This window comes from Pogoniulus pusillus, chromosome 11 (assembly GCF_015220805.1).
Source record: "Pogoniulus pusillus isolate bPogPus1 chromosome 11, bPogPus1.pri, whole genome shotgun sequence".
Taxonomy (NCBI): Eukaryota; Metazoa; Chordata; class Aves; order Piciformes; family Lybiidae; genus Pogoniulus; species Pogoniulus pusillus.
The window spans coordinates 10,340,611-10,368,142 of NC_087274.1; the positions used below are offsets into that span (position 1 = coordinate 10,340,611).

The window sequence follows — 27,532 nt, forward strand, 5'->3', positions numbered from 1 at the left end:
AAACTTGCCCTCGAAGCTATGTTGTCACCCGGCCCCTGCCTGCGCTCCCGCGCTCCACTGCGGCACTGTCCTACAAAATCCTCTGCTGCAGTAATCGCTGAAAAAAACCAGCCCACCCCACAAGCCGAGCGTGCAGGCAGCAGCTCTGCACGTAATGACTGCTGGGCTCTGGATCTGCACGGGGATAACTTTGAATTATTATCTGCACTAAAACCCTGCAGTCTGTTGTGCTCTGGTAATGAAATGTGCGGGCTGCCTCTGCCAGGCTCACCACGCTCTGCTCGCCGCCAGTGCTGGCTGGAGGGAGGCAGTGCAACAGCTCGGCCTGCCCTGCGCCCCACCTGCAGAAGGGGCTCCCCAGAGTGGGTGTTGGGGACAGCAGGGATCAGCCCCCACGATCTTGTGGCTTCCAGCTGGGTGCCAGCACTGAGAGCTGGAGCAGGTTCTTGGTGTTGATGTTTCTCCTTCAGTTCCTCTTTGGCCAATGCTTCTGCTGGCACCCAGCCCAGGTGGGACATCCAGCAGTGCAGACGTGGCGCCACTGCCACGGCTGAGGGTCCTGGTATGACATGCAGCAGCACAGACATGGTGTCACTGCCAGGGCTGAGGGTCCTGATGTGACTGACAGCAGTGAGCTAACAAAAGGGGTACAAAGGGACCCCTGGGCTTGCCATGCTGGTGGCTGCTTTTTGGTTTGGCTTTTCTCAGCCACCCTTGGTAGAAGGCAAGGGAGAAGAGTACATCCCACTGCAGGGAGGGTGTGCAGGGGGAGTCCCCGGGATGGCCTTTGCTGTCACTGCTGAGTGGCCAGGGCCATCGGGCGGCTGCTCTGCCTCTCTGCACATCTCCAGTTTGATATTTATAGCACTCGTGTTATCAGCTCGAATCAAAATCATCTGATGCTCCACTAACTCGTTCTGCAGGACTAATTAGTCACCAGGGTCTTAAATTGAGCGGTCAGAGGGTGCATCTCTTTACCTTCCTCCCCAAAGGGAAAATGTGAAGGTGCACAGTGCTCTCCAGTAGCTCAGCTCTGGGGGAACTGGGCTAATCTGGAGGTGCACTGGTGTGCACCGGAGCGGACAGACAGCTTCTTGCCTCCAGAGGCTGCTCCCAGCAGCTGCAGCTGCTCCTGGTGCGGAGCAGGGCTGGGAAGGCAGGATGGAGAAACTGGAGGTGTGCAGTGAGGGGGGGGGAGTTGTTAAACTGTCTCCTCCCTGCCAGCGCTGGGGGGCTGTGTCTCCATCCGTCCGCTCCAGGTGACCCGTTGGGAAAAGCCGAGGGCTTGATCTTCTCCCAGGGCACACCCCAGCAGCTGGTATGGGTACAAAGGAGCCATGCTGTGAGCCAGCTTGTGGTGACCCAGAATGTTCCTGGGAGCCCCTGGGGTGGGGTTGCTGCTCAGTGTCATCCGGCTGGTGGGGCTGGGGACAAGGGTGGGAAGAACGTGACACGAATGGGGATAGTGGGGTGGGTGGGGGTCACTGCGGTGTGTGACTCGGGGGGGCAGATTAATGGTACAGAGGGCAAGTGATGGCAAGGGGCGACCAGTGGAGGCAAATGGGCGCCAACAAGGGTGGTACTGGGGGGCACGCGTGTGCCACAGGGGGGCACCGGGGCAGGTTGATCCTGAAGCCAGAGGCTGTACCTTGTGCTTTCCCCCGCGAGCCGTGGAGCGCCGAACCGAGCAGTGCCGCGGCAGGTGGTGCCGGCAGGGGCGGGGCGGGGAGGTCCGGCCCCGCATTGGCGCAGCCCCGGCGCTAGCGCGGAGGCGGTACCGGGCGCGGCGCAGAGCGGAGCGGAGGATGCCGCGGGCGGGGGCTGCCGCCAGCCCCGGTCCCGGTTGTGGTATTGGTGCCGGGCGGGGGGACACCCCACCGCGTCCCACCCGCTGAGCTGCGGCCCGGCCATGGGGGCTCTGACCAGCCGGCAAAACGCAGGCGTGGAGGAAGTGGATGTCCCTGCGAATTCCGTCTACAGATATCCCCCGAAATCCGGTGAGTCCGCCCGGGGAGCTACCCCGTCCCGGGATGCTGGGTGGGGGTCTCTCATCCCGGGATGCTGTGTGGGGGTATATGGGACCAGGCGCGACCTTGCCTCAGTCGGGAATGTCCCTGCGCACCCCAAAGCAAGCCTTGACCGCACACAGCTGGGGAGCAGGGAGGGGGGAAACATCCTAAAAACGCAGCACCCTGGGGCTGTGTGGTGCGGCAAGGCTGGGGTCACTCCCGGGTGCCCCCTTTCTGCGTGCCCCCTGTCCGGGTGCCCCTTTGCCAGCCAGCCCCGGCTGCCAAACTCGGCCGAGTTGATGTGACTTTATTGTTATTTGCATTTATTTGTAGCCGTGCCGGCAGCGCCGGGCTGGGAATGCTGGAGCTGCTTGCTCCGGCGCTGGCTGCTTGGGAAAAAGCCTGAGTTTAAATTCCCGGGAGGATGAAGGAAGCTGGGGTGGGAGGGATTGGAGGGGATCCCTCCTTCCCAGGGCCCTGCCCCACAGCAGCACCCCAGCTTCTGCCCTGAGGAGAGAGACTTCTTCCCTTGCTCAAAGCTCGGTGGCGATGTCTCTCCTTTCCCGGCCCTGACTCAAACCTTGTGCGTGACCTTGGAAAATCCCTGCCTCTCCTCCACGCCTCTGTATTCCCTGCAAAGGGCCGGGATGAGGGGGCGCCTAGAGGGTGGGCATGTGGGGTCCACGGCGTGAAGAGGGAATGGGGTCCAGCCCTTGGGTGGGCAGCGCGTTGGAGCTGCAAAAATGCCACTATCGGGTGATGCCCGGGGGCAGTGGGGATTGCCACGGGATCCTTGCAGCACTGAATATCATTAATAGGCAACTATTTTGGTAGTTAATAGGATAAAGTAAACGCCTGGATCGTTAGTGCTGTGACAAATTACTTGCTAATTGCAACTAAAGACCTCCTTAGGAAGAACTACAGAGCCAGCACAAACCCTTGCTCTTGCAGGGGTTTGAGTAGCTGTGCTTGGCTTTAATTTCAGCCTAAAATCAGTGGCACATCTGTGCTGGAGGTGGTGAATAGCAGCACTGCGGGGTGGGGGGGGCTGATCCTTGGCTGCCTGTCCTCCTGAAGGGCTCCCCCAGCTCCCCCCTTTTACATGGTTTCAAGGCCTTTGTCACCTTGATGCCAGCTGAAGCTGGACTGCCCCATCCGTGGGTTTGTTCTCTGCAGGGGTTGCGGTGCTGTGCCTTAAGGGATTTTGTCTTGGAACTGCTTCTTGTTTAGAGGCTTTTGAAAGTCCTGGGCCCTGCTTTGGGGGGCAGCAAGTGCAGCCATCTGGGCAATTCCAAACCCAGCTGGCAGAGGACTCCAGGCTGCTGCTTTACTCTGGCTTTTGGGGAGAATTTTGGGGCTTTTGGATGGGCTCAGCTGGGCTGGGCTGACCAGCATGGCCTGGGCAGAGCTGGTCCTGCTGCTGCCCGTAGGGAGAGTGGCAGGAGGTGCCCAGGTGACATGGCCATCTGTACTGGGATGAGGGCAGGCTGGTGACTGTGAGAGATTATGGCTGGTTTACTTTTAATCCAAAAGGGGATTTGCCTTCAGTGCTGCCAGCAGGGGAAGAATGACGTGCTGGGCAGCCGGGTTGATTCCTCCGTGGCAGCAGCACTTCTCTTGCCTTCAGTGCCTCCTGGAAACAGCCACTGGCTTTGAAAGTGACTCTGGGAGGATCTCGTGGGACCCTAGGGGCATTTCTCTCTCTCTGCAGATGTGGCTGCAGGCGGGGTTGGGATGGCCTGTGCAGCCTGTGTGGGGATAGGACAGCCCTGTCTTGTTCTGAAGGAGCATTTCCCCTTCCCACCCTGGGGTCCCACTCGCCCCAGACAGGGTGAAGATGAGATTGGTTAAGGCAGTGCTTGAAGCAAAGGCTGGGGTTTACTTTCAGTGGCTCTGATCTTGTGCTGGAAAAGGCAATGGGAAGGAGAGCAAGTGGGGGCTGATTTTGGACCCCACTGCCTGGCTAGTGGGATGGTTGTTGGGGCAGGTCCCCAGCTTCCAGCCCCTGTCTCTAGCTGGATTTGATACCCAGCTCCCCTGAAACACACAGGAGGGGGAAACTAGGAGCCCTATTTGGAAACAGGAGCAGTGACAACCACAGTCCTGGGGGTGCAACCCCCCAGTGGTGGCACTGCTGTGGCACAGAGAGCAGGCCAAGGGGCTGCTGGGGTGGCAGCAGACGAAGGCTGACGCAGCAGCTTCATGACTGGGGTTTGGCTTTGCCTCTGGCTGGTTCTGGCTGTCTGCTTTAGAGCACAGAATTAAATAAGCTGCAGAGTGCCAGCTCACTGGGCAGCAGTGGGACACCCCAAGGCAGAGGCACCCTGTGCCTTGTAACCAGCTCAGGCTTCTCCCAGGCAGTGCTATGCTCATTGCAGCACCATGTGCCAGCACTCACTGCCATGGGAGGGGTCTCTGTGCCAGCACCATGCCATAGCCAGCCGGTGGGATGACCTCAGACTGTACAAAACCCATCACATCCCTTGCTGGGAGCATGTGGATGGGGTGAGAATGAGCTGGTTTAGCTGCCTTGGGGAGCAGGGCTGTGACCTTGCCAAAACATTCAGGCTCTGGCACTTGAGAGCTAGAGGCTGCATTAACAGGGCTGAGCCAGACCCCAGACAGGCAGTGATGGCTTGGGAGATGATGCAGGACATGTGCCAGAACCACAAGAATGGCCACAGCACACACTAGGATTTGTGCCCATGGGGTCATTGCCTATCTCAGGGTATCTGGGCAAGGTGGCATCCCTGGCACTCATGGAGAAGAGGAGCTAACAGCATCATCAGTGCTGGCTGGTGCTGAATATGTTTTGTGTGCAGGACACACTTGGTTTGCCAGGATCCTCAGGGCAGTTTTGGTTTTCTCCTCTTCCTCTGCAGCAGCTCTGCTCAGTCCTTCCCACACTCTTGCCAGGCCTCTGAAGTTTAAGATCTCACTAATCCCAGACTTTCCCTCAGGGATGTGACCATCCTTGCTGGGATCACCTGGCAGTAGGCATTCCATTAGCCTACAATGGGGCTGTGCTGGAAGGTGCTTTCCTCCTCTGCCACCCAGCTATGCCCACAGCACCCAGCGGGTCTGGCACTCCCCTGCCAATGCCCAGGGCTTTGCCATGCTGGTGCTTCCTTGGCACAACTCAAGCTTCTTTCACTTAACTGAAAGAATTTTGGAGGCACTTCCCTGAGAGGGTGAACCAGTTCAGTGCTGCCCATTGCAAAGTGGGAGCTGAAGCCCCTGGGCCGTGCACAAGGTGCCTTGAGAGCCTGCAGCACCCAAAGGTGCTCCCAACCTTCAAGAGGAAGGCTGGGTGATGGCACTGTGGTCCTAGCCTGCTCTGCCCATCCTCTGCAACCCACAGCACCCACCAAAATGCAACTGGGGCTGTTGCAGAGAGCCTGTGCTCCATTTTTTTTCATGTGCTGGGGCAGCTTTTCTGCAGGTTTAAATATCACTTTTTATCATCTCCTGCTCTCACCCCAAAGTTGGTGCCGGGAAAGGCTCTGCCTGGCCCCATTCTTCCCGAGCTGTGCTGCTGCAGGCAGCTCTGAAGATACTTTGCTCATGGTTTGGTTGTTTTGGTTTTTTTTTTTTTTTCTCCCTAACGTGGCCACGTCCTTCCCTGGGGAGCTGCCTATAAATTATGTACATGGAAAATGGGACCAGAAAGCAGCAGGCATCAATAATTGATGGTCGACGTTTGCTAACGGGCACACAGCATCCGGGCATCCCTGCGCAGCGGGGCCACCCCTGGAGCTCTGCAGCCCTGCTCGTCCCTCCTGCCCCACTCTTAGATCCCTGCTCCTCCTCTCCTCTGAGCTTTGGGCTCAGTTTGGGGTTTTAAATGCAGCGTTAATGGCTGATCTGGCCCTGGGCAGTTGCTGCATCTGCAGGGAGGTAACTGCAAGCTCTGACTCGAGTCTCCGCAAGCAGAGCTGCAGCTCAGGCTTGAGCTCCTTTTCCTGCAGACTCCAAAGGTTTAGGTTTCAGGGTGTCCCCAAAGGGTTGTGGATGACTCTGTGCTGTTGGCTTTGGGGTTTTTGCAAGCTGGACTCAGCCACTGTTGCCAGCAGGACACAGGGTGCAGTGTCCATCTTTCATCTGTAGCCTCTCTCTTCTGCTTGCCCATTGCCATCCCTGTTTGCCTCTCTTTCCCCTTCACTTTCTCACCTCCAGAAGTCCTGATCTTCTTGCCCCTAGAGCTCATGGACAAGGTCCAGGCACCAGTCAACTCCTAGTTGGGCTGAGAGGAAAAAATCTCTGTTGTAGTTGAGAGGTGCCTGCCCTGGGGGCTGCTCCAAATCTTGGGGACAGGACCTGCTGGCTTCATATTTTGCTCTACAAGGGAAGCAGGGACACTGATGACAGCCTGGTGTTCATCAGGGCAATGTGGAGCAATTTCTGGAGGGTTTGCTCATCTGCCAAAGTGTTTGTAGCCCCCCAGATCCATCCTGCCCTTTCTAGAGAAGTCTGCAGGTTGAGAACTGACAGAACTCAGTTCACCTGTGCTTTGCCCACCCTCCCAGGAGCAGCCACAGCAAACCTGGGCAGGTGTCAGTCTGTGGCACCAGGCCTTGGGCAGGAGCAGCCCTGCCTGTCTTGAGGGCTCTGTGCCTGGTCCGGGCTGCCCCTTCCCAGCAGGGTCTGTGGGGGTGCAGGAGCCAGCTGGGAATTCTCTGGTGTTTATGCACTGTGAAAGATCAGCTCTGCTCTCACTCTGCTGCCCTGGGAGCCATCTCTCTTTCCTGCTTGCAGAGGATTTGGTCACTCCTGCCAGCACGGAGATGGCTGAAGGTCAGGGTGACCTTGGGTGGCTCAGACCAGGCTGGAGCTTGCAGGGCCTTTTCAGGCAGGGAAAAGGGAGCAGGTGAAGGCAGCTGAAGCTCCAAGGTGTGAATCTGCTCCTGTTAAATCCCACTGGATGGAGCAGCAGCCGTGGGGCTGGACACCTGCACCAGCCTCTCCTCATCTCAGTTCCCTCTGCCCAGGCTATGATGGTGGCCAGGCAGGACCAGGACTGTGGACATGGAATGGGGAGAACGAGGCAGGCAGAAGACAACCAGGAAGGGTCATTTTTGGTCCAGCTCCTCCTTTGCCTCTGCTTGCCTGGGGACTGGCCAGAAAGGCTCCCAGCAAGGTGACCCTGGGGACAGAGCCCCCTCTAAGCCATCGATCCGGTGGCTCCGTGCCGCTCCATCGCCTGGTCGCAGCCTGTGCCCCCCCTCCCCCAGCTCAGGCAGTCTCTGTTTGCCTTCCAGGGAGCTACTTTGCCAACCACTTCATCATGGGCGGTGAGAAGTTCGACTCCACACACCCCGAGGGTTACCTCTTCGGCGAGAACAGCGACCTCAACTTCCTGGGCAACCGTCCTGTGGTGGTGGGCACTGGGGGGAGCAGGGCTGGAGGGGACGTGGGGCTCAGGGATGGGCATGACTCCCAGGTGTGCCCCCTCCCAAAATGGAGGCTGAGGGGAGGCTGAAAGGAGGTTGTAGTGAGGTGGGGGTTGGTCTCATCTCCTTAGTGACAAGTGATAGGATGAGAGGAAATGGCCTCAGGTTGTGCCAGGGGAGATTTGGGCTGGGTATTAGGAGAAAAATCTGTATTGAAAGAGCAGTCAGGCACTGGAACAGGCTGCTCAGGGAGGTGGTGGAGTCACCATCCCATGAAGTGTCCAAAAGGTGTGTAGACATGGCCCACTGGGACATGGTTTAATTGCCAGGGTGGAGGTAGCTCAGTGGTTGGACTCAATGAGCTCAGAGGTCTTTCCCAACCACAACAATTCTGTGGGGGTGTGTGGCATGGTATAAAGTTATACCCACCAAGGGCAAAGCCAGCCCAGCACACCTATGGTAGTCCAAGTGGATTCTCTGCTGTCTCATGTAAGAGTGGACTACTTGCTGCAGCCTGTCCTCCACTGGGGACCAACCTGGATCTCAGTGCTGCATCCCTCACCTGGCTGCCAAACAGGTGGCTGTGTGAGGTCTGGTTTGGGTGCCTGCACCTGTCTTCTGCCCTGCAGAGGCTGCTGACAGATCCACCAGCTAAAAGCATCAGCTGGTGAAGGAGATGGTGAGGGGTGATAGGCTGATTTAGCCTCTTGCCATTCCCTCTTGCTCCCTCTCCGAGAGCTGTTTTGCCTCTTGCCATTCCCAGCCCAGCCAGGAGCTGTCTCCCAGACCAGATGGAATGGGGATCATGCTGGAAGCAGTGCTAGTATGGGGGAGAGCAGCTTGAACAGGAGCAGGCAAAAATACTTCCCAAACTCTTGGAAAAGAAGAGGGGGAAGGAGTTGGTGAGGGGTTCCATGGTGTTGGGTGCTGCCAGCTCCAGCTGGTTCTGAGATGTGGAGAAAACCTGGCTGCAGGGGAGGTCCCTGGAGCCCACCATGATCCTGGAGGGAGAAATGGTAGCAGGGCTGTCTCCATGGTGGGATTCAGCTCTGGGGGCACCTTTCAGGGCAGCTCACCAGCATCAGGTGGAGCAGTATGGGGTTCAAGCAACAAAACAAATTTAAGGTCAGGAATTAAAGCATCAAAGTTTTTCAGTTGAAACTGGGCAAGCAGAGATGAACTTGTCTGGTGCTAGCATCCCAGCTCTCCAATGCTCGGCACCGGGCTGGTGAGGCTGCTGCTCTGCCAATTTGTGCTTCCTCCTTGAATTGACTTTGGCAGCATAGTCTGGCCCTTCAGCAGGGAATTGCCCTGGCCTGCCCCTGGCTAGCCCTGCCCAGCCCCACCTGGACTGTGCCAGAGTGGGGATCCCAGTAAAGCCAAGGGCCAGGAGCAGCCCCGAATCTTGTGAGCATTGGGTGGGCGAAGCTGGTGCCTTTCTCTCCACCTCTGTGCTTCCCCAGAAAGTGAAGTCAGCACTGAGGGTTCTGTCTCCAGCAGCGAGGGCTGGGAAGTCCTCCTGATTACTGTAAAGGCCTCTAAACTGCCCAGCGAGCAGTTGCCATCAGAGCCCTGACAGCAGAAGCAGCAGGGAAGGGAAGGAACAGCTTGAACGCAGCAGAGAGGAGTGCATGGAGTGCACCATGGCAGAGGAAACTGCACTGCTGAGCTCTGGGCTGCAGAGCTGTGACCGAGAACTCTGCTCCCTGGGCAGCAGAAGCTGTCTGGGGAGCTGGGCTATTGGATCAGGCCAGTTTTGAGGGGCTCAGGGAGGGGTTGGAGAGGACTCGTGTTGTTTCTGGTCCAAGCTGGCACCGAGGTATTGCTTGGGCATCTCTAACACATCTCGGTGCTTCTTGGCTGTGGTGGTTTCACATTTTGGCATGCTGGCAGAGCTCTGGCTGGGCTGGGGAGGTTGGAGGTGGGCAGTGCTCTTTGGTGGAGGATTTGTTTTGGGTTGTCTGGGTGCCAAGGGCCAGGAACTCTTGCAGAATTGTATCCCAAGTCCCTTGTAAGCCAAGTGCCTTGGCCAAGCTACATGCAGCGCTGCGCCACAGGGATGTGCAGGGCCCCCAGAGGCTGTGCAGGCTCTTTCCCTCCATGGATATGGGATACTCTGGATTTTCCAGCTTGGGACTGGTTCCTAAGGGGCTGGGAAGGGTGGTGCAGTAGCTGGGAAGTAGCTGCCACCATGCTGGAACACATTTGCAGGGGCCAAGGAGCCAAGAAGAGTGATTTGAGAGAGTGATTTGCCCTTGGAGTGGGCTGCCCAGGGAGGTGGTGGAGTCGCTGTCCCTGGAGATGTTCAAGAAAAGCCTGGATGGGGCATTTAGTGCCATGGTCTGGTTGATTGGACAGGGCTGGGTGCTAGGTTGGAATGGATGAGCTTGGAGGTCTCTTCCAACCTGATTGATTGATTCTATGAAGCTGCTTGGGGCAGCTGGAGACCATGAGGCGTTGTGGGGATGCCAAGGACTGTTGAAATGTGCCACCTGGGTCCCCTGCCCTTGCAAACCTGCCTGGGTCTGCTTGTAGAAACAAATCCAAGGAAGACTTTTTGATGATTTTTGGGGTGGTGGATCTTTTATTTTCACTCTTAGCCTGGACTAAATGTCACTACAGGTGCACGGGCAATGTTCTCAAGTGGCTAAGGGTTGCAGTTAAGATTCTGGGTTGGTTTGTTGGTTGTTCCCCCCTGCCCCCCGCGTTGTTTCTCAACTCGATTTAAATTGAAGAGCCGCAAAAAGTCCTTTAAGCAGCCTCTTTCTGATGTGCAAATGCCGTTTGCGAAATTTAATTCAAAAAAATCTCCCCCCCCTCCCCTCCAACCTCCCCTGCAAAGAGCCCAGACGTGGGTGTGAAAGAGCCCAACCACTGCCACGGCAAAGCTCTTTCTGCAGCAAGAAATTTGCCTGCGGCGCTTCCCCCTCCCGCTCAACCCCAACCCCCACTGAGGTTCCACTCAGGGGGCCCAGGTGCCCCTTTCCTTCTCCATCCCACCCACCCCTGGGTGTTGCTTGCACCCGTGGGTGCTGTCCTGCTGTGGTGAGCTCTGCTGCTTAGCGCAGCCTGGGCAAGGTGCAAATGAGCCGGGCTGGATTGCTTCGTTAACTTGGACAGCAGAGGATGTGTCACACTATGGCGTGGCATGTCGTGACGTGGCGTGGCATGTCGTGACATAGCATGGCATGGCTCAGCTCCAGCCTAGAGCTCTTTTCTCACTCCTTTCCAGCTGCAAGGGATGATTCCGCAGGTGCCAGCTTAGTGCTGCTGGTTAAACAGCTTATTAACAGCAGATTAATGACTCAGCTGCCCTTTTCTGCTCCCAGAGGAGAGGGAGTGGGAAGCAATTCCAACATGGATTCGTCTTCAAAATGCCCCAGCCATGCTAGGTGATGAAGGCTTTGGGGACAGGGAGCTTACGATGGTTCTGGGGACAGGGAAGGTGGTGATGGCTTTGGGGAGAAGGAGGGTGATGATGGCTGTTCCACGTGAGGGCGCCAGGGCCATGGGAAATGGGCACTTCTCTCCCCACAGGGCATCCCCAAGTGCCATCTACAGTTCAGTCTTGTCCCTTTGGTAACAGGTCCCTTGCCACTCCCAATTCTCCTCCATCCAGGCCAGGGGCATCACAGGGGGACAAAGGTACCCAGGCAGACTGAGTTGGGCATCTCTTTCCTCTTCCAAGCCCTTTGGCTCTTGTGAGCTGTGGCTGCTCAGCATCCGTCTGACCCAGCTTCCTGCATCATGTGGGGTGTCAGGTTGAGTCCAGGTCACTGGGGCTCTGGGGACGAAGCCTGTGGCCACTGTAACCCCCCTGCATGCGTCTGCCTTCACTGGTGTCTCTCTCGTCCTAGTTCCCTTACGCTGCTCCACCTCCTCAGGAACCTGTGAAGACCCTCAGGAGCTTAATCAACATCCGCAAGGACACCCTGCGCCTGGTCAAGTGAGTCCTGGCGGGAGAAGATGGGGCCACACCCCCATGGCTGTTGCTCCTAGGGGGTGCTGGGCATAGGGAAGCTGTCATCTCGGCACGGGCAGAGAGAGGGGGTGAGAGCCACTGCTGTCCAAATGTGCCCCTTCCCGCATGCTGGCACCGGCTGCGCAGGCTCCACTGCGGGATTTAAGGAGCTTAGAGCTGCCTTTGAAGTGCTTTGGCTTTTTCTTCCTCCCCCACCTTCCAAAGGCTTTGCTGGAGGGAGGCTGGGGATGGTGGCTGGGCTGGGAGATTCGGGATTAGGCTGAAATCTGCCTGCAGCTCTTCCCAGGCTGCAGGCATGACCTTGAGCATGCCCGGCCCTCCTGACGTGCCTCAGTGTCCCCTGAAGGTGCGGACAGCCCTTTTGGGGGCCGTCGGTGCTGAGAGGGACCTCACACTGGAAGAGCTGCTTCTGCTAGGGGCAGTCCTGGGACACCTCAGGCTCATCTGCCAGACCTCCTGTGCTCACCAGGTGCTCGGAGGAGGTGAAGACCCCGGGGGAAGAAGTCAGCAAAGCCAAGGTGCACTACAACGTGGAGTTCACCTTCGACACGGACGCCCGTGTGGCCATAACCATCTACTACCAAGCCACCGAGGAGTTTCACAATGGGGTGGCAAGGTGAGGAGCCCCTGCCTGGCCTGTGTCACTCCAAGTCTGGTCTGTGCCCCTGGCCAAGTCTGCTGCCAGACATGGAACTTCTCTCCCCCAAAGCATCTCCCCTCCTCAGGGCACAAGGCTGGTGGAGCTGAGGATGGAGGGGGGTTCCTCCCCAGGGTGCCACCACCAGGTCCCTGCCAGTCCCCACCACCCCCTTCTCCAGCCTATCCTGCTCCCTCTTATTACCTCCAGGTCAAAGACCTGGAGAAACCATTGCCTCTCCTGGTCCCCACCAGCTTGCCTGTGGGGCTGTCCCTGCCCCCTCCTCTCCCTAGGGTTATTTTTGCCCACTAAAGGACTTCCTGCCTTAACTCCAAGAACCATCCAGGAAGGGAGGGGAAGGCAGGGGAGGAGTGACCTCTTCTCTCCCAGGCTGTGAGCCAGGGGGACCAGGAGGAGCATGGGGACACCCTGACTCTGTCCTCTCTCCTCGGGACAGCTACATCCCCAGGGACAACAGCCTGCAGTCGGAGACAGTGCACTACAAGCGAGGGGTGTGCCAGCAGTTCTGCCTGCCCTCCCACACCGTCGACCCCTCCGAATGGAGCGAGGAGGAGGTGGGTCCCACGGGGCTTCGACCCTGGAGCCGGGTACAGTTAGGGATGTGGGACGAAGCCTCCATAGATGCTCTGTCTCACCAAGCCTCTCCTCCTGTCTCTCTCCAGCTGGGCTTTGACATGGACCGGGAGGTGTACCCCATGGTGGTGCAAGCTGTGGTGGATGAAGGAGAGGGTGAGGAGGGAGTTCCTTGCTGGGCTGGGCTTGCCCAGTTCCTGGCACCAACCAGACAGAGCCTCCTGCTGCTTCTTGCTGCCCATCCCCTGAGCCCTGCCCATCCCTTTGTGTCTTGCAGAGCACATCGGGCACTGCCATGTGCTGCTGGCCACCTTTGAGAAGGTAGGTGCCAACCTGGGGCTGTCCTCCTCCTGCCCCCTCACCCACTGTGTGCAAGAGCCTGGAGGAACCCCTCGGGGCTCATGACAGTGTTGCTGGGCTGGGGCTCTTTTAGGGCTGCTCCTGAAATTCTGGGATTAACTCCTAGTTTTCAGCACCCACTTCTGAGGCATTTGGTCTCAGCTCCATCTTGCTTGCTCCAGCAAGTCTCCAGCCCTAGGACGTGTGCAACATCCCACACCTGCCTGGCACTGGAATGTTGTGGAACAGTCAAAATTGCTAGAAAATGGGCTGTGGGAGCAAGGTGGGAGTGGTGACAGCTCCAGGGTGTGCAGCTCGAGCATGGCAGACCCTAGGCCTCTCAGCCACTGTGCCCACCTGTGTGCTTTCCTCCCTCCAGCACAGCGATGGCACCTTCTGCGTGAAGCCTCTCAAGCAGAAGCAAGTGGTGAGTATCTGGGTGCCCCCGAGGCAGTGGCAGCTGCTGCCCTGCACACACCAGGGGGAGGGTGGTGGGAGGCTGTCGGGCAGCAGCAAACCCCAGTGTGGGCAGCAGCCAGCCCTGGCCCTGCTCCTGCCTCCCGGGGGAGCTTCTTGAGGGCAATTTTGAGCGCATTGATGGAAAGAGACACTGTTGACATTGGGGCAAGGAGGGTGCTGGGAGCCACAACTGAGGGGTGATGTCTCTGCTCCTCACCCCTTCCCCATGGGGCTGCAGGTGGATGGTGTGAGCTACCTTCTACAGGAGATCTACGGCATCGAGAACAAGTACAACACGCAGGACTCCAAGGTACCTGCTTCCACCCCCCAGGTCTTCCCTCAGCCCTTTGCCCCTTCCCCTAAGACAGGTCTGGCCACTAAAAAATGTTCAAGGCAGGAGTTTGCAGCAGGGCAGCACAGAACTGCCAGTGGCATGCATGGATTTGAGGGTGCTGTGCTTCAGCATCAAAGCTGCCAGAGGCAGAAAGCTGAATAATTGAGCTTCCCCCCCACCCCCCAGCCCATACTTTGTGGTCCCTTGGGATGGATCTTGCTGGCTCAGGAGAGGATCAGAGGCTTGAACGGTAGGACATGACTCCCCCAGCTCTCTGTATCTGTAAAGGTTGGGTGATGCATCCCTCTGTAGGGTGCCTGATGCCACCAGCCTCATCTCCCAGGGATCACAGAGTCACAGAAACATTCCAGTTGGAAAAGCCCTTCAGGATCACCACATCCCACCGATATCCCTGCTCTACAAGGTTCACCCTAAACTATATCCTCAGCAGCACATCCAAACGACTTCTAAATACATGCAAGGTTGCTGACTCCATCATCTCCCTGGGCAGCTCATTCCAGTGCCTGATCACTCTTGCTGGGAAAACATCTTTCCTAATATTTAGTCTAAACCTACCCAGCCACGGCCTGAGGCCATTCCCTCTTCTTCTACCACTAATTACCTGTGCGAAGAGACCAGCAGCAGCCTCTCCACAACCTCCTTTCAGGTAGCTGAGGTCTGCCCTCAACCTCCTCTTTTCCAAACTAACCACCCCCAGCTCCTTCAGTTGCTGCTCATCAGATTTATTCTCCAGACCCTTCCCCAGCTTCCTTGCTCTCCTCTGCACTGCCTCAGCACCTCCACAGCCCTCTTGTAATGAAGTGTCCAAAACTGACCATGATACTCGAGGTGTGGCCCCATCAGAGCCAAGTACAAGGGGGAATCACCTCCCTGCTCCCGCTGGATAAGGTCCTAGGGTAGTATTTCAAGAGCAGGCAGTCCAGGGGCACAGGCAGGAGCCTGCAGCGAGCTCTCGGGGTGCCCAGCTGGGTATTTTAGGGCACCCGCCCCTGTGCCACATGGGCTGGGGCCACTGAGGCTGAGCAGCCTCCCGTGTGTCCTCCGGGGCAGGTGGCCGAGGACGAGGTGAGCGACAACAGCGCCGAGTGTGTGGTCTGCCTGTCGGACGTCCGCGACACCCTCATCCTGCCCTGCCGCCACCTCTGCCTCTGCAACACCTGCGCCGACACCCTGCGCTACCAGGCCAACAACTGCCCCATCTGCAGGCTGCGTAAGGCTGCACGGCAGCGCTGCGAGGGGCTGCCACCGCTGCGAGGGGCTGTGTGGCAGCGCCGGGAGGGGGCTGCCACCTCTAGGAGGGTGCATGGCATCCCTGGGAGAGAGCACTGGCATCTCCAGGAGACTGCATGGCATCACCGGGAGAGGGTGCTGGCACCTCTGGGAGGGTGGGTGACGTCTCTGGGAGAGGACTGGCACCTCTAGGAGGGTGCATGGCATCTCTGGGAGGGGGCTGGCACCTCCAGGAGGGTGCATGGCATCTCTGGGAGGGGGCTGGCACCTCCAGGAGGGTGCATGGCATCTCTGGGAGGGGGCTGGCACCTCCAAGAGGGTAGCTGGCATCTCTAAACGGGTGACTGACATCCCTGGGAGGGTCTTGGCACTTCTAGGGAGGTGACTGAAATCTCTAGGAGAGGGCTGGCATCTCCTACCCTTGGGTGTTTGGGTTTCTCCTGCCCCACATGCGAGGAAGCTCCTGCTGGGAAGCAGGGTGGCATTTCAGGGGTGCAAGTCTCCTTCTGGCACCCAGTGCTCACCCCTTTCCTTCATCCCTGCTGCCACAGCTTTCCGAGCCTTGCTTCAAATCCGAGCCATGAGGAAGAAGCTGGGACCCCTCTCGCCCACCAGCTTCAACCCCATCATCGCCTCGCAGACCTCCGACTCAGAGGAGCACTCGGTCAGTCGGGCCAGGGAGGTTTGGAGCTGCCCCCCGGGGCTGAGGGTTGCTTAGCTAATGCAAATTAATCTGACAGAAGAAAGGCAAATTTGGTTCTGCAGACGAAAGGGCTTTTAGTGTGGGGGGGAAGGTGGTGGATTTGGGGCTTCTATTTGTGCAGATGGTTTCTTCTCTGGGGTTTGGCTTCTTCACAGGTGTATTGCTCTGATTTAAGCTTCCCAGAGGCTCAGATACCTAACAGAACAATACATTAATAGGATGCCTTCCTCTCTTCCCCCTTTTGGAAAGAGAGGAATGAGATGTAGAGAGGGAAAAGGGGTAAACCACCCAAAGAATCATAGAATCAACCAGGTTGGAAGAGACCTCCAAGATCATCCAGGCCAACCTAGCACCCAGCCCTGTCTAATATATATATATATATATGTCCAAGAATAGTCTTGCTTCGATTTGGAAGTTAGAAGAAAAACTTTAACAGTAAATAAAAGGTATTTAAGGTAAGGGGAGTTACCAAGAAAAAAGGTAAAGGAAAGGGGAACAAGGTACAAAATGTGTGTACTACTGGATGGATGGCAACAGAGGGAGGTAGACTGAGGAAGTGGTGGTCCCACCATGTGGTAGGGTGGCCAAAAGAGGAGCAGCAGGAACAAGGGTGGTGCTATCAGGCAGGCAGGGAGGGCAAAGAGAAAGAGAAACACGAAGTTCCTCTGTTTTTAGAGGGGGCAGCTACACCTGGGGTCAGGTTCAGACCACCCCCAGGAGGGTTAACCCTTCATACCAGGGCATCTCGATCCTCTTAGGAGCAGGGGTGGGAATGTTGGCAGCGAAATGGTCTGGGAGTGACCCAGTCACCCTGTCTCGCCCCTCTCCCCAGTCCTCGGAGAACATCCCCCCGGGTTATGAGGTGGTGTCGCTGCTGGAGGCTCTCAACGGGCCGCTGACGCCCTCACCGGCTGCCCTGCCCCGGCGAGTGCTTGGGGACCCCCCGGGAGCAGGGACCCTGCCCTCCTACGGCAGCGAGGGTCCCCTGCCCCCCCTGCGGGCGCTCTCGCCCCTCGAGCGTCTCCCCGACTGTGGTCCTCCGGGGCTCAAGCTGAAGAAGAGCCTCTCCAAGTGAGTCCTGGGGCAGGCACAACAGCCTGGAGGGGTTGATGGGGAGCAGGAGGCTGTGGGCAGGGGTGAAGCTCTCTGCTTTGCCCGCTCTGGGCAGGTCTATCTCACAGAACTCCTCCATTCTGCCCGAAGAGGAGGACGAGAAGTCCTGCACTGAGTCGGAGCTGAGGGTCCCCAGGAGATCCCCTGGCCGGTGCGAGGAGGTGAGCAGCCTGAAACATGCTGGTGGGGAGCTGAGGGGGCAGAACGCTTGAGGGAGGCGTGGGACCAGAGGACCTGGCTGGTATTTGCCCCTTCTTGGCTCTTCCTCCATCCATAAGGATGCCCAGGGGAGGTGGGTCCACCCCTGCTGAACATCCCCCATTTATTCTTCCCCTTGGGCTCTCCTTCCAGGAATGTGGAGCCACACCAGAGAGTGAAAACCTCACCCTGTCGTCGTCAGGAGCCATCGACCAGTCCTCGTGCACCGGGACCCCTCTCTCCTCCACCATCTCCTCCCCAGAAGGTAGGACATGGTGGGGCTGGCTGGCCTTGGCAAGGCAGGAGATGAGGCTTGCTGGTCTTGTCTTTGTCCTGTGCCAGAGAGGGTGCAGAGTGGGTTGTCGTGGCCCCTTGCTACACTGCATGAAGTCTCAAGGTGTCATTTCCACTTTGTCCCTCACAGACCTGGAGCAGGGTGGGGGCGGGACATGAAGGCATTGATTGCTGCTGCTCTATCACCCTATGCACCCAGAGGTGGGGGTATGAGGGCACCAAACACCCCTGCTTCATTACCCCATAGAGCGGGAGATGAGAGCATAGGGGCAACAATTACCCCTGCTTCATCACTCTATGGACCCAGAGATGGGGAGCTGCAACCTGCTGCTGGCAGCTTTCTACCCATCACACCTCCATGGCATGCTCTGTGCCCTGCACCTCCTCTTTAGCCCTTTCTCAATTAGCTGGTGCTGCAGGGGCGACTTGCACTGGTGGGCTGGGGGGGCCCAGCAGCCCTGCTCAGCCCCTGCTCTCCCCCAGAGCCTGTCAGCAGCAGCCTGGCTCAGTCCGTCATGTCCATGGCCTCCTCCCAGAGCCAGCACTCCCAGCTCAGCACTGACACCGTGTCCTCCATGTCTGGCTCCTACGTTGCTCCTGGCACAGAGGAGGAGGAGGAAGGGGACATGCTCCCCTCGCCTGTGGCTGCCAGTGCCACAGCCTCTGATGGAGAGGTAGGGACCGGGAGCATTGGTGATGGTGCCCACCACCCCCAGGTGTGAGGGCTTCCTCCTGGGATGTGACTTCTGCTCCAAACCCACTGGCACCACTCTTTCTTTGGTTGGTTTCCCTTCCACCTTTCCCACCTCCCTGCAGTCGACGCCTGTGGAGTCTCCAGACCTGAACTTCGTCAGCATCTCGGCGGAGGAGCGTGACGCCGAGGTAACCACGGCCACCCATGCAGGGCTGGCAGATGTGGTGCCACCCAGCATGGCAGGGGCACCCTGTCTGTGATCAACTCCAGCTGCCTGCTGGGGAAGTTGAGTGACCAGCACCACATTGCCCCCAAGGCTGGGCTGGGAAGGGGCTGCCCTGGGGACACACAGAGTGGTGGAGATGTGCCCTATCCGGGATCCTCCACATGGTCCATAGTCACGCCCTAGGGCTAGGGACATTGTCCTATAGGGATGTGGGGGCGCGGGGGCAGCTCCTGGCATGGTGCTGGGGTGCTGCAGGGCTAACCCTGGCTGCCTCTCGCCTGTGCCATAGGGCAACGATGTGCTGGAAGATGAGGACGCCTCTCCCACGCAGGAAGACGGTAAAAGGCCCCAGGTTGTCGTTGTCCCCTCGCTTTCAGTTCGGTGTCACCTACAGGCAGCTAAGCAAGTAGCAGATGCTGTGCTGTCCCCAGCTCCCCTGCCTGCCAGCTGCCATCAAGGGAGAGCTCTGGATGACTCTGTGGGCACTGGGGCTGGGAAAGCATCTGTCACGGTGGGGAGAGTTGAGCAGCTGTGGGTGGGGGGGAAGTCAGCCACGGGGACCCCAGTGAGTGGGGTGCAGAGCCAGCAGTGGCTGCTGTGCAGGACCTGGTGGTGCTTCCAGTGAGCCAAGTAGGAAAGAGGCTTCTCTCTGTTTTTCCTCTCACCATGTGAGAGGAAGTCTCTCCCTTAGGGACTCCTGTCTGGGCTGGTTCCCATAGGAAGGGGCTGCAAAACTCTTCCCTTTGGGATACTCCCCTCAATTATTTTGGCCTCTCCTCATAGTGCTTCAGCAAGCCAACATGCACGCATTGAGGGCTTCTCTCACCCTCTTCCCTGGTGCTCACACAGCCAAGGAGAGCATGTTCACCCCTGTGCCATTGGCCCCCAGCCATCTTGGGTTTCTTTTGGGTGGCAGAAGGCCCCCAGTGTGCCCCCTTCCACATCTGCAGGTCTGTGGTTAGCAAAGATATGCCAAACATTGTTCTCCCATCCAATCCGGACGCTCAGCCAAGCTGGAAAGCAGGAACACTCATCCCCAAAACGTGACCTGTGCCCCACGGGAGGCTCTTTCTGATGGATGACAGCTGGGGAGTAACTGGGGGCTGGGGTGGACGTCCATGGGCACCCCAACGACTCTGAGAGCAGGGCAACCTTTGTCCTTGGGACACAGTCCTGTGCCCCTTCTCAGCGGGGCTCCTGGGAGCACGCTCCTGACGTTTAGCCACCTGCATCTGCTGGACGCAGGGCACAGCCTGGGGCTGATCTCTCCTACAGGCGATGCTAAGAAGCAGAGCTACCTCCCCCAAGCCCCGAAAGCCTCCATCCACCCCCGCAAAGCTTGGCTACGGCTTCTCTTGCCCCACGCATCCAGTTGCTGCCTCCCCCCCGGCATGCCCACGTCTCTTGCGCACTCGCCGGCGGTGCCAGGCAGGCTCCGGTGGGGGGTGGCAGGTGCCACCGCAGGTGGTGCCACCGCAGCCCAGCTCTATCAAGCGGGGACCGCTCGGCCGTGCCAGAGGGAAGGTTCGGTCTGAGCCCAGGCCAGGCGGTGGAGGAGCAGGTTGCCGTGCGCCGGTGCCCGCCGCTGCATCGTTGCTGTTGCGCTGCGCTCTGATGCAGCCGGTGCGAGGCCAAGGGCAGCTTGGAGCCTGCCCAGGCGTTATTGTCCACTCTCTGCCCGCTCCCACCTAGGTGCATCAGTCTGGTCTGCATACGGGTTTTGGGGTGCGTTGTTTTTTGAAAGAGGGTGGGAAGGGAGAAGAGGAGACCCAGCAGTCCCCGCAGGCCAGCAGCAACAAGGCAAGCCCCAGCGCCGAGGCGCGGCGTTAACTGCCTTAACTCCCTTCCAGGCCCGAGGACAGGAGCTTTCCTCGGTCTGAGGTGTGACAATAACAATGACTTGGGCATCGCACACGTGAGAGCGCTGGACAATAAACTGTGCTCTGAGGCCTGCTTACCTGGTGAGTGGCCGTCTGCTGAACATGAACTTGGGGCGGGCGGGGACAGAAACACCCTTCCCTGCATCACCCCAGCCCTTTGCATCCATCCTTCCTTCTTTCCTTCCTTCCTTCCTTCCTTCCTCTCCCAAACGTCATCCTTCCCAAGCCCAGCCCCGCTGCCACCAGGCTGTCCTCACTGCACTCCCCCCTCCACGCATCCTGCTGAGCACCTGGCACGTCACCAGCTGGCACCCATAGCTCAGGGTGATCTGTCTCTGCTGGGATGTCCATGAGGAGTTGCCGACTTGCTTGGCTGGGATGTTTGTCCCTTGGCCAGGGGGCTGCTGGCACCTTGGGAGCATCAGCCCTCTCTCTGAAGGCAGTTGTGTGGCACAATTGTAGCCTGATCCAGACTTGTGATGGCCACAGCAGTATTTTGGACTGGGATGTGGTCTGGAGTCTGCCCAACCTTATGGCTGGGGCTGCCTGTCTCCCCCTCCTCTTCCTCCAGGACTGTGGAGTTTGGGCATGTCAGGTCAAGCTGCCCTTCTGCAGAGCCCCAGACTTCATCCCTCTTTCTTCATGCTTTCTGTCCTCCCGCCTCCATCCTCTTCTCTTTCTCCTCACCCTCTCTCCATCCTTTTTTTCTCCTCTTCCTCCCTCCCAGGCTCTTCTCTCTGTGTGAAAGTTCATGTTCACTCTGTGCCAACACGGTTTTTTCACCCCATGCTTGTGTCCCTCCTCCTTGCCCAGAGGTGACAAATGTATTGGTGGCCTCTAGTCCCTGTGCAGGCAAGCGAGGCAGCGGGCTGGGGACCTTGCCCAGTGCTGAAGGCTCCTCTTCATCAGCCTGCGTGTGGGGAAACAGGCAGCAAAAAGCCAAGATGAAGCCCTCTGAGGGTTTAGGTCTTCATCAATACATTTGTGGATAAGCTGAAAGCAACTCTGCCCCTGCCTGGTCCCTTCAGCCAAATTTGTGGCAGGTCCCAGACCTGCAGCAGGTGCTGGAGAGGAGTGGATTGGTGAAACCCACCAGAGGGAGGAGAAATCCTTTTTTCCCCCCTCTTCTCCTCTAGGAAAACTTTCTCTCCTGCTGCATCACCTGTTCCTGGTGGTTTCTGCACTGGAGAAACTCAGCTGAGGCTCTCGGGGAGGAACAGGTGCCTGCCACAAATGGCCCGAGTCCCCTCCATCACCCTCCAGCAGCAGCTGGCAGAGCCACCCTGGGCGAGCTGAGGAGTGGGCTGGGGGGGTGCCTAGCAGCCTCATGCCTTTGCTGAAGTCCTGGCAAAGCATCCCCTGGCTGTGACACTGGTCAAAGCCATTCCTGACTGTGTCCCCCTTGGTTGTACCAGGGGGAGGATGAGGAAGGGGGAGCTTTGCAGCCCAAATGCCCCTAGCATGGGGTCACAACCTTGCTCTGCTGTGAAGAGTGCTGTGGCCTCATCCCCTGCCTGGACTGAGGTGCAGAATCTGGCCCCTGGGCCGAGCCCAGCCAAGGATGTGCTCTGCATCCTTTGGCCACCATGTCCATCCCTGCGGCTGTGCTGCTTGGAGCCCTGGGCATGAAAGGGGCATCTGGCCCTGGCACTGCTGGGAAAAGTGGAGGGCTGCTGCTTGTGTGGGGATGAAGAGGTGCAGAGTGGAGGCTTTGGGGCTAACAGAGGGGCCAGAAGGAATAACTCCAGCGATGAACAACTCCAGGACCCAAAGGGAGCCTATGAGGATGTTGGGGATGGACTTTTGACAAGGGCTTATAGTGACAGGATGAGAGGAAATGGCTTTGAGCTGGAAGAGAGGAAATCTAGGCTGGAGATTAGCAAGAAATTCTTGACAGTGAGGGTGGTGAGACACTGGACACGTTGCTAAGAGAGGTTGTGGATGCCCCATCCCTGGAGGTGTTCAAAGCCAGGTTGGTCTGGTGGGAGGTGTCCCTGCTTACGGGGCTCTCATGGCCAGTTGGCCATTTCCTGGTTGCATTCAGTGTTTTGCAGGGTTGGTGTTGTTCATTGAACTCAGGGCAGCTCTCTCCTTCCCTGGCCCCATCTGCTCCCCATCAGCCACCTGCTGTCAGGACCAGGCCACGTTGCAGTGGAGACGATTTGGCACTGCCGGCGCTTGGATGGCAGTGGCAGGGCTGGTTTGCATGCACTGAAAAAGTGCTTTTTGGCAGAGGTTTCTTGCAGGGCTGGATGTAGCCTCATCCACAGGGCCAGCAAGAACAGGCTGCACTTTCTTTTCAGGGCCAGGTGCTGTTGTCTTGCAAGCCAGAGATTATATTATTACAATTATTCCTCCTCCCTCACTTTCTCTTGTGGGGAGGTTTTGCTGTGATCAGCTCCACAGGTTGGGTTTTGTCCTCTCTGCAGCAGATGAAGGTGCAGGACGTGGTTCCTCAGAGCAGAAAGGTTTGCTCATCCCTGGTGCTGTTGTGAAATCTCTGCAGAAATCAATCTGGTGGGAAAGGGCCTTGGGAGGAGTTGAAAGGCCACATGCCAGGGATTTTAGGACACACGTTAAAACCCACAGACCCATGTCCTCAAGGGGGCCCAGGATGCGCAGCAGGATGCAGAGATTGTCCCTGAGGCTCAGAACATCTTTTGGCTGCAGCCACAGTGTTTGCCAGGAAAGAGAAATTGGGGGATGATGCCTGCAAAAAGGCTGGCAGTAAGGTGGGGAGGGTCAGAGGTGGCAGAAGATCTGAAATCCTCCGAGGTCTTTTGCTAGTTTCAGCCGGTGGGTGGTGGGAGCTGTGATACCACAGCAGGCTGGGTGAGCTGGTTGGGTTTCGCCACGCTGCCCTCTGGGAGCCGGTTCGTGCAGGGCAGGTCTATAGTGGTGGCTAACAGTAGTGGGCAGCCCCTTCCTGCAGCTCGAGGGGAGACAAGGCAGGTGGACACAGGGCCAGGACTCTGCTGCGGGGCTGGGCCGTGTCCTGCTGCCTCCAGCTCCACTCTTCAGCAGCCTCTCAAGGGTGTGCTGAGCTGTGCTGGGTCTCTGCGCCAGAGCACTGCAGTGACTTCTGCAATGTCTTTATGGGATTTGTGGGGAGGGGGTGTATGGGGGGATGGTGGTGTATGTGTGGTCCTGTTTAACTCCCTGTTCCCTTGGGGATCTGCAGACCAAACGTGCCTTGCTCTCCAGCCTGAACTCACCACGAAAAGCCAGTTGAAACGGCAGCTGTCAGCTCCCATAAATAAGCAGGCAGTGAGGTTTTGTTGCTCCCTTTCTGAGGAAGCCTCAGTACTTTGCCCTTGGGGTGCCCTTGGTATGCCCCCCCACTCCCTTACCCCAGCCCAGAATCAGAGCTGTCCATACACTTGGGCATGGGGCTTAACATCACTGGTGGGAGCAGCTGCCCAGCTTTAGGGCTGCACCCCCTTCCTACGGGCACCACATAGCCTCTGGTGGTTTGGGTGGTGGGACACAAGCCGCAGGCGGGCACGTCCTGAGCTCTGCCCCATCACCCTACTCCAGCCGGAGGGTGCTGCCTGAACTGGAGACGTGCAGGGACCCATTCCCTCCCAGCCACGAGCATGCCCGCCCCTCGAAACCCTGGAGGGCACCTCGCATGACAGCCCCCTCGTACCGAGCCCAGCAGCGGCTCCCCGGACCCGCTGGCAGGCGGCGAGCCCCCAGTCCTCCGCAGTCGCCCCCGTTTGCGCACTCGGGTGCATGCCTCCCGCTGCCGCTGCCTCCTCCGATCCTGCCTTCACCATGTGCCTTCTGGTCTCTCCTGCCACGCAGCTGCCGGGCCGGACTCCTGCCCCATTAACATTGAGGAATAGGTATGAGACCCCCCCAGAGCCTGCGCCCAACTCGCGCGATGTCACCTGAGGGAGGTTGGTGTCCCCCGCCCCAGCGGTGCTGGTGGTCCCCTTGCTGTCCTGGCCCCCCCCCTGCAGCCCACACAGGACTATCTGCATGTGCCTTCTCGGCGGGCATGGGGGGCAGAGGGCAGCCCTGGTCCATCTGAGTCCCTAGAGCCCAGCCCTGTCGCACGGTGCTTCCCGTGTGCCCCTTGGCATGCCCAAGAAATGAGGCTTCTGAAGGGCTGCCCTGCCCCACAGAGGTAAGTGCAGGTACTCGACAGCCCTGGCTGCAGCCAAAATCCCCAGGGGGCTGGGGAGGTGGGTATTAGGTGGGGAGACCAAATCGCATCCCCCGTGGGAAGATGAGCCAAGCATGCCAGCGGTCTTTGGGAGCCCCTAACCCTCTGTTTTTTCCCCTCCAGGCCCAGAGGCAGCCAACAACAACCTGCTGCTGCAGCAGGCACCCTGACCCCAGCACCCCCCCAGCACCTGAGACCTGGAGCAGGCAGTGGCCGCCCTGCCCTTGTGAGGGCTCAGCCTCGGTGGGGGTATGCACCCCATTGCCCACTCGGAGTGACCCTGGTGTCCAGGTGCTGTGGGCACCTCCACTCCCTCCCCTCAGCTGCAGCAGGACTGATTTTCAACAGCAAAGATGGTAACCTCGACTTCTCCTCCCTAGGCCCCCTGTGCAGAGCAGGGGACAGAAGCCATGTCACTTTGGAGCCTCTCATTGTCACCTCCCTATCCTCCAGCCTTCACAGGGATGGGCTGGGGTCTCCTCCCACCCCTGACCATCTTACGCCTTTGGGCTCCTTTCCTCCAGCATGCAGAGCAGATAAGACAAGGTCACCCCACAAAGGGGGGCTCTGGGACTTAGCCAGAGGGGAGTGATGGGAGGGAGGTGGCCAGACGTGTGGGTTAGGGATGAGTGTTGGCTTTGGCCTCCTCAGTGCACGAACCAGTGACCTCCACAGGGGCTGGGCCTTCCCAGGTCGCTGGCCCAGGTCCCTGCCATGCCACGGGGTGTCCTCATTACTGCACTGCTGCTGATGCTGTCCCCTTGGCCCTCCCCCATCCACCCCTGCTCTTTCCCTGGGTAGCAAGTGGACCCTTGGGCTAGCCATGACATTGTTTTTCCCAAGGGGATGGAATGGGGTGGCAGGGGTGGGCAGGGGACCTTGTACCCCTTGCCCAAGTCACCAGCCTCTGGGGCATCACTAATTTAACCTCACCGTCTTCCGCGCGCTGCGAGCTTGGGCTCGGGGCTGTGCTCTCTCTGGACCAAGTGCCAAAAGTGTCACCTCCCATCCTACCCTCCCTGCCCTCTCCATTGCACTTTGTAGCAGGGGGTGGATGAGGCTGTGGGAGCTGCCCCCCAGCCCCTCCATCTCCATCTCTCTGGCCAGCATTGGGCTGACTGTAAGCAGGGGACAGGCATGCAGGGACGCCAGTGGGGTAGGGATGCAGCCACAGACCTTGGGGCTGTTGGCAGAGCCTTGACTCTACTCCAGAGAGCATCAGGGACAGTCAGAAGCCACTTCGAGGAGCATCAGGCCCAGCATCCCAATCTAGCAAGCTCTGTAGCTGTTTGGGACAGCCCAGGGAGGTAGGAGCTGAGCCCTCCTTTTCCCTCTACTTGTTTTTCTCTGTCATGAACCCCGGGACACCTCGTGACACAGCTGTGACAGCAAAGACACCTCCTGCTTGCAGGAGAAAACCACATTTCAGAGCTATGCTAGGACAGAGAAGTTCATGCAGTGAAGGCAATGTCCCCCAGCAGCTGCACGGTGTGTGTGAGGGGCACGTCCACACTGCCCATCCCCAATGGCCGTGGCTCCTAAAGGGGCACAGATCCCTTTTGTGGGCCAGGGAATGTTTTCTCCACCTGGTCACAGCCAGGGCCATGGTAGCTGCTTGCTTCATGGCCCTGGTATGGGTCCTGTTGCAGGAGAGAGTCAGTGTTAGCTATCCCATGGCTCCCTCCACCCCACCATGGCTCCCATCAGCTCAGTACTCCCAAATTTCTCCATGGAAAGATGGGTGCTGGATGTGGGGTGACAGCTCTGAACTGACTGCCCCTGTGATGGGAGCTGCTGACAGCAGAGAGAGCCAGAGTGGTGCCATCAAGCCTTGTGCCCCACTCAGGGACACGCTGCCATGGTGGGGGGTAACCCACAGCTTTGGGTGTCCCAGCCTTGAGGAGCACCGGGCACAGGGAGAGCATTGGGGGTTCACTGTCGTGTCGAGCTGACAAAACCAGGGGGGCCCAGGAGGCCAACTGCTCCCCCACCCTCCAGCATGGGCAGGGGAGGGAAAATTGAGCTGATGCTCAAGGGTGGTTCATCTACCAAAGTCCAACCTTCCTTGTGGTTTTGAAGGGGCTGATAAGAGCTCTCTAACCTGGCCGGGCACCATGGTGTATGGCTGCAGCTGTGCTGGTGGCTGCCACCAGGTCAGGGTAGAACAGGCAGGTCCTTGCTCAGGAGAGTTCTGGGAGGTGCCAGGAGGGTTTCCTGGCTGCTCCAAGCTGTGTCCCCAAGGCTGCAGGAATGGCCAAGCAAGCTCGTGGGGTGGCTGTAGTAGCAGGATGGCTGTGTGTGGGCACCTGCTGCTCACTCAGAGGGACCAAGCTGCTGGTGAAGACTATGGGAGCTGGGAGGATGCTGCAGCTGAGTGGCGTGCTGCTGCCTGAGCGTGAGCAAAGAAATCCTCCACCACTGCACAGGAGAGATGGGATTTGGCCATGGCTGACACCAGTGCCATCCTGAGCCACCCAGAAGGGACAAAGGGTGGGCAAAAGCCTCCAGTGCCAGCAGCGTGGGGTGAAAGGCAGCAGCCTCTTGTCTCATGGGCAGCCTCTTGTTCCAGAGCTCCACCCATCAGGGATTTAAGGAAGGAAACCAGGTTGCTGCTTCCAACTTTGCTTTGAGCATGTTTTGGATTTTCAGAGTATGTTTAATAAAGGGTATCTTACATTGACAAAGTGTCCAGAGTTGTTGTGAGCTTACAAAGGGAGGGCAGGCAGAGGGTGGAAACCCTTTTTTAGCTGGGAGTATCCCACCCATCATTTAGGCGCCTCCCCAACACCAACCCAGCTGCTTCAAACCTCCTGAAACTCTCCCCAGGGTCCTTTCCAAACCATATTACTCAACCATCCTCAATCCTGCTGGGATGGAGAAGGTGCAAATGCAAACAAAACCTCTGCAGGACATGTCTGGCCTGAGGTAGTGAAATCTCCTCAGCATGGCACAGGCTTTGTGACCTATAGCACTGCTGGGATGGACAAGGACATGTAGAGGAGACTGCTTGAAGAAGAGGAGGAGCAGTGAAGAGTTGGATGCTCATGTGGAAGAAATCCCTCCAGTGCTGTGGAAGAAAGCTCATGCTGGAAGCTGATGAAGGTGAGGAGAGCTGTAAGGGAGGGTGTTATAATTTGTTCTTAATGGAGGGGGCACTAGATAGAGGTGGGGGAAGCACCTTTCAGCTGCAGGGAGTGAGCTTGTAGACAGCCAGACCCTGCCAAGAGGGTGGTGGGAGTGGGAGAGCAAAGACCTGAA

The 27,532-nt window shown here is 58.3% G+C and overlaps 1 protein-coding gene across 8 annotated transcripts; it reads left to right on the forward strand.

Annotated features, from left to right (window-relative positions):
- Nucleotides 1-1,755: 1,755 nt before the first annotated feature.
- RNF157 (ring finger protein 157) lies at nt 1,756-26,958 on the forward strand. Of its 8 annotated transcripts, XM_064150976.1 has the most exons (20): nt 1,759-1,997; nt 7,268-7,386; nt 11,257-11,345; nt 11,851-11,997; nt 12,476-12,593; nt 12,702-12,768; nt 12,890-12,933; nt 13,331-13,378; nt 13,649-13,720; nt 14,816-14,975; nt 15,547-15,659; nt 16,531-16,769; nt 16,867-16,972; nt 17,163-17,274; nt 17,787-17,977; nt 18,120-18,185; nt 18,513-18,561; nt 20,074-20,184; nt 23,911-23,951; nt 24,398-26,958. In XM_064150976.1, exons 1-19 carry the CDS (start codon nt 1,910-1,912, stop codon nt 23,949-23,951), a joined length of 1,980 nt encoding a protein of 659 aa, XP_064007046.1. In that variant the 5' UTR covers nt 1,759-1,909; the 3' UTR covers nt 24,398-26,958. The 8 variants fall into 8 exon arrangements, with proteins under 8 accessions (XP_064007039.1, XP_064007040.1, XP_064007041.1 ...); XM_064150971.1 differs by lacking the exons at nt 23,911-23,951; nt 24,398-26,958 and adding an exon at nt 20,956-21,223 and having other exon boundaries at nt 1,757-1,997; XM_064150977.1 differs by lacking the exon at nt 20,074-20,184 and having other exon boundaries at nt 1,758-1,997.
- Nucleotides 26,959-27,532: the final 574 nt, after the last annotated feature.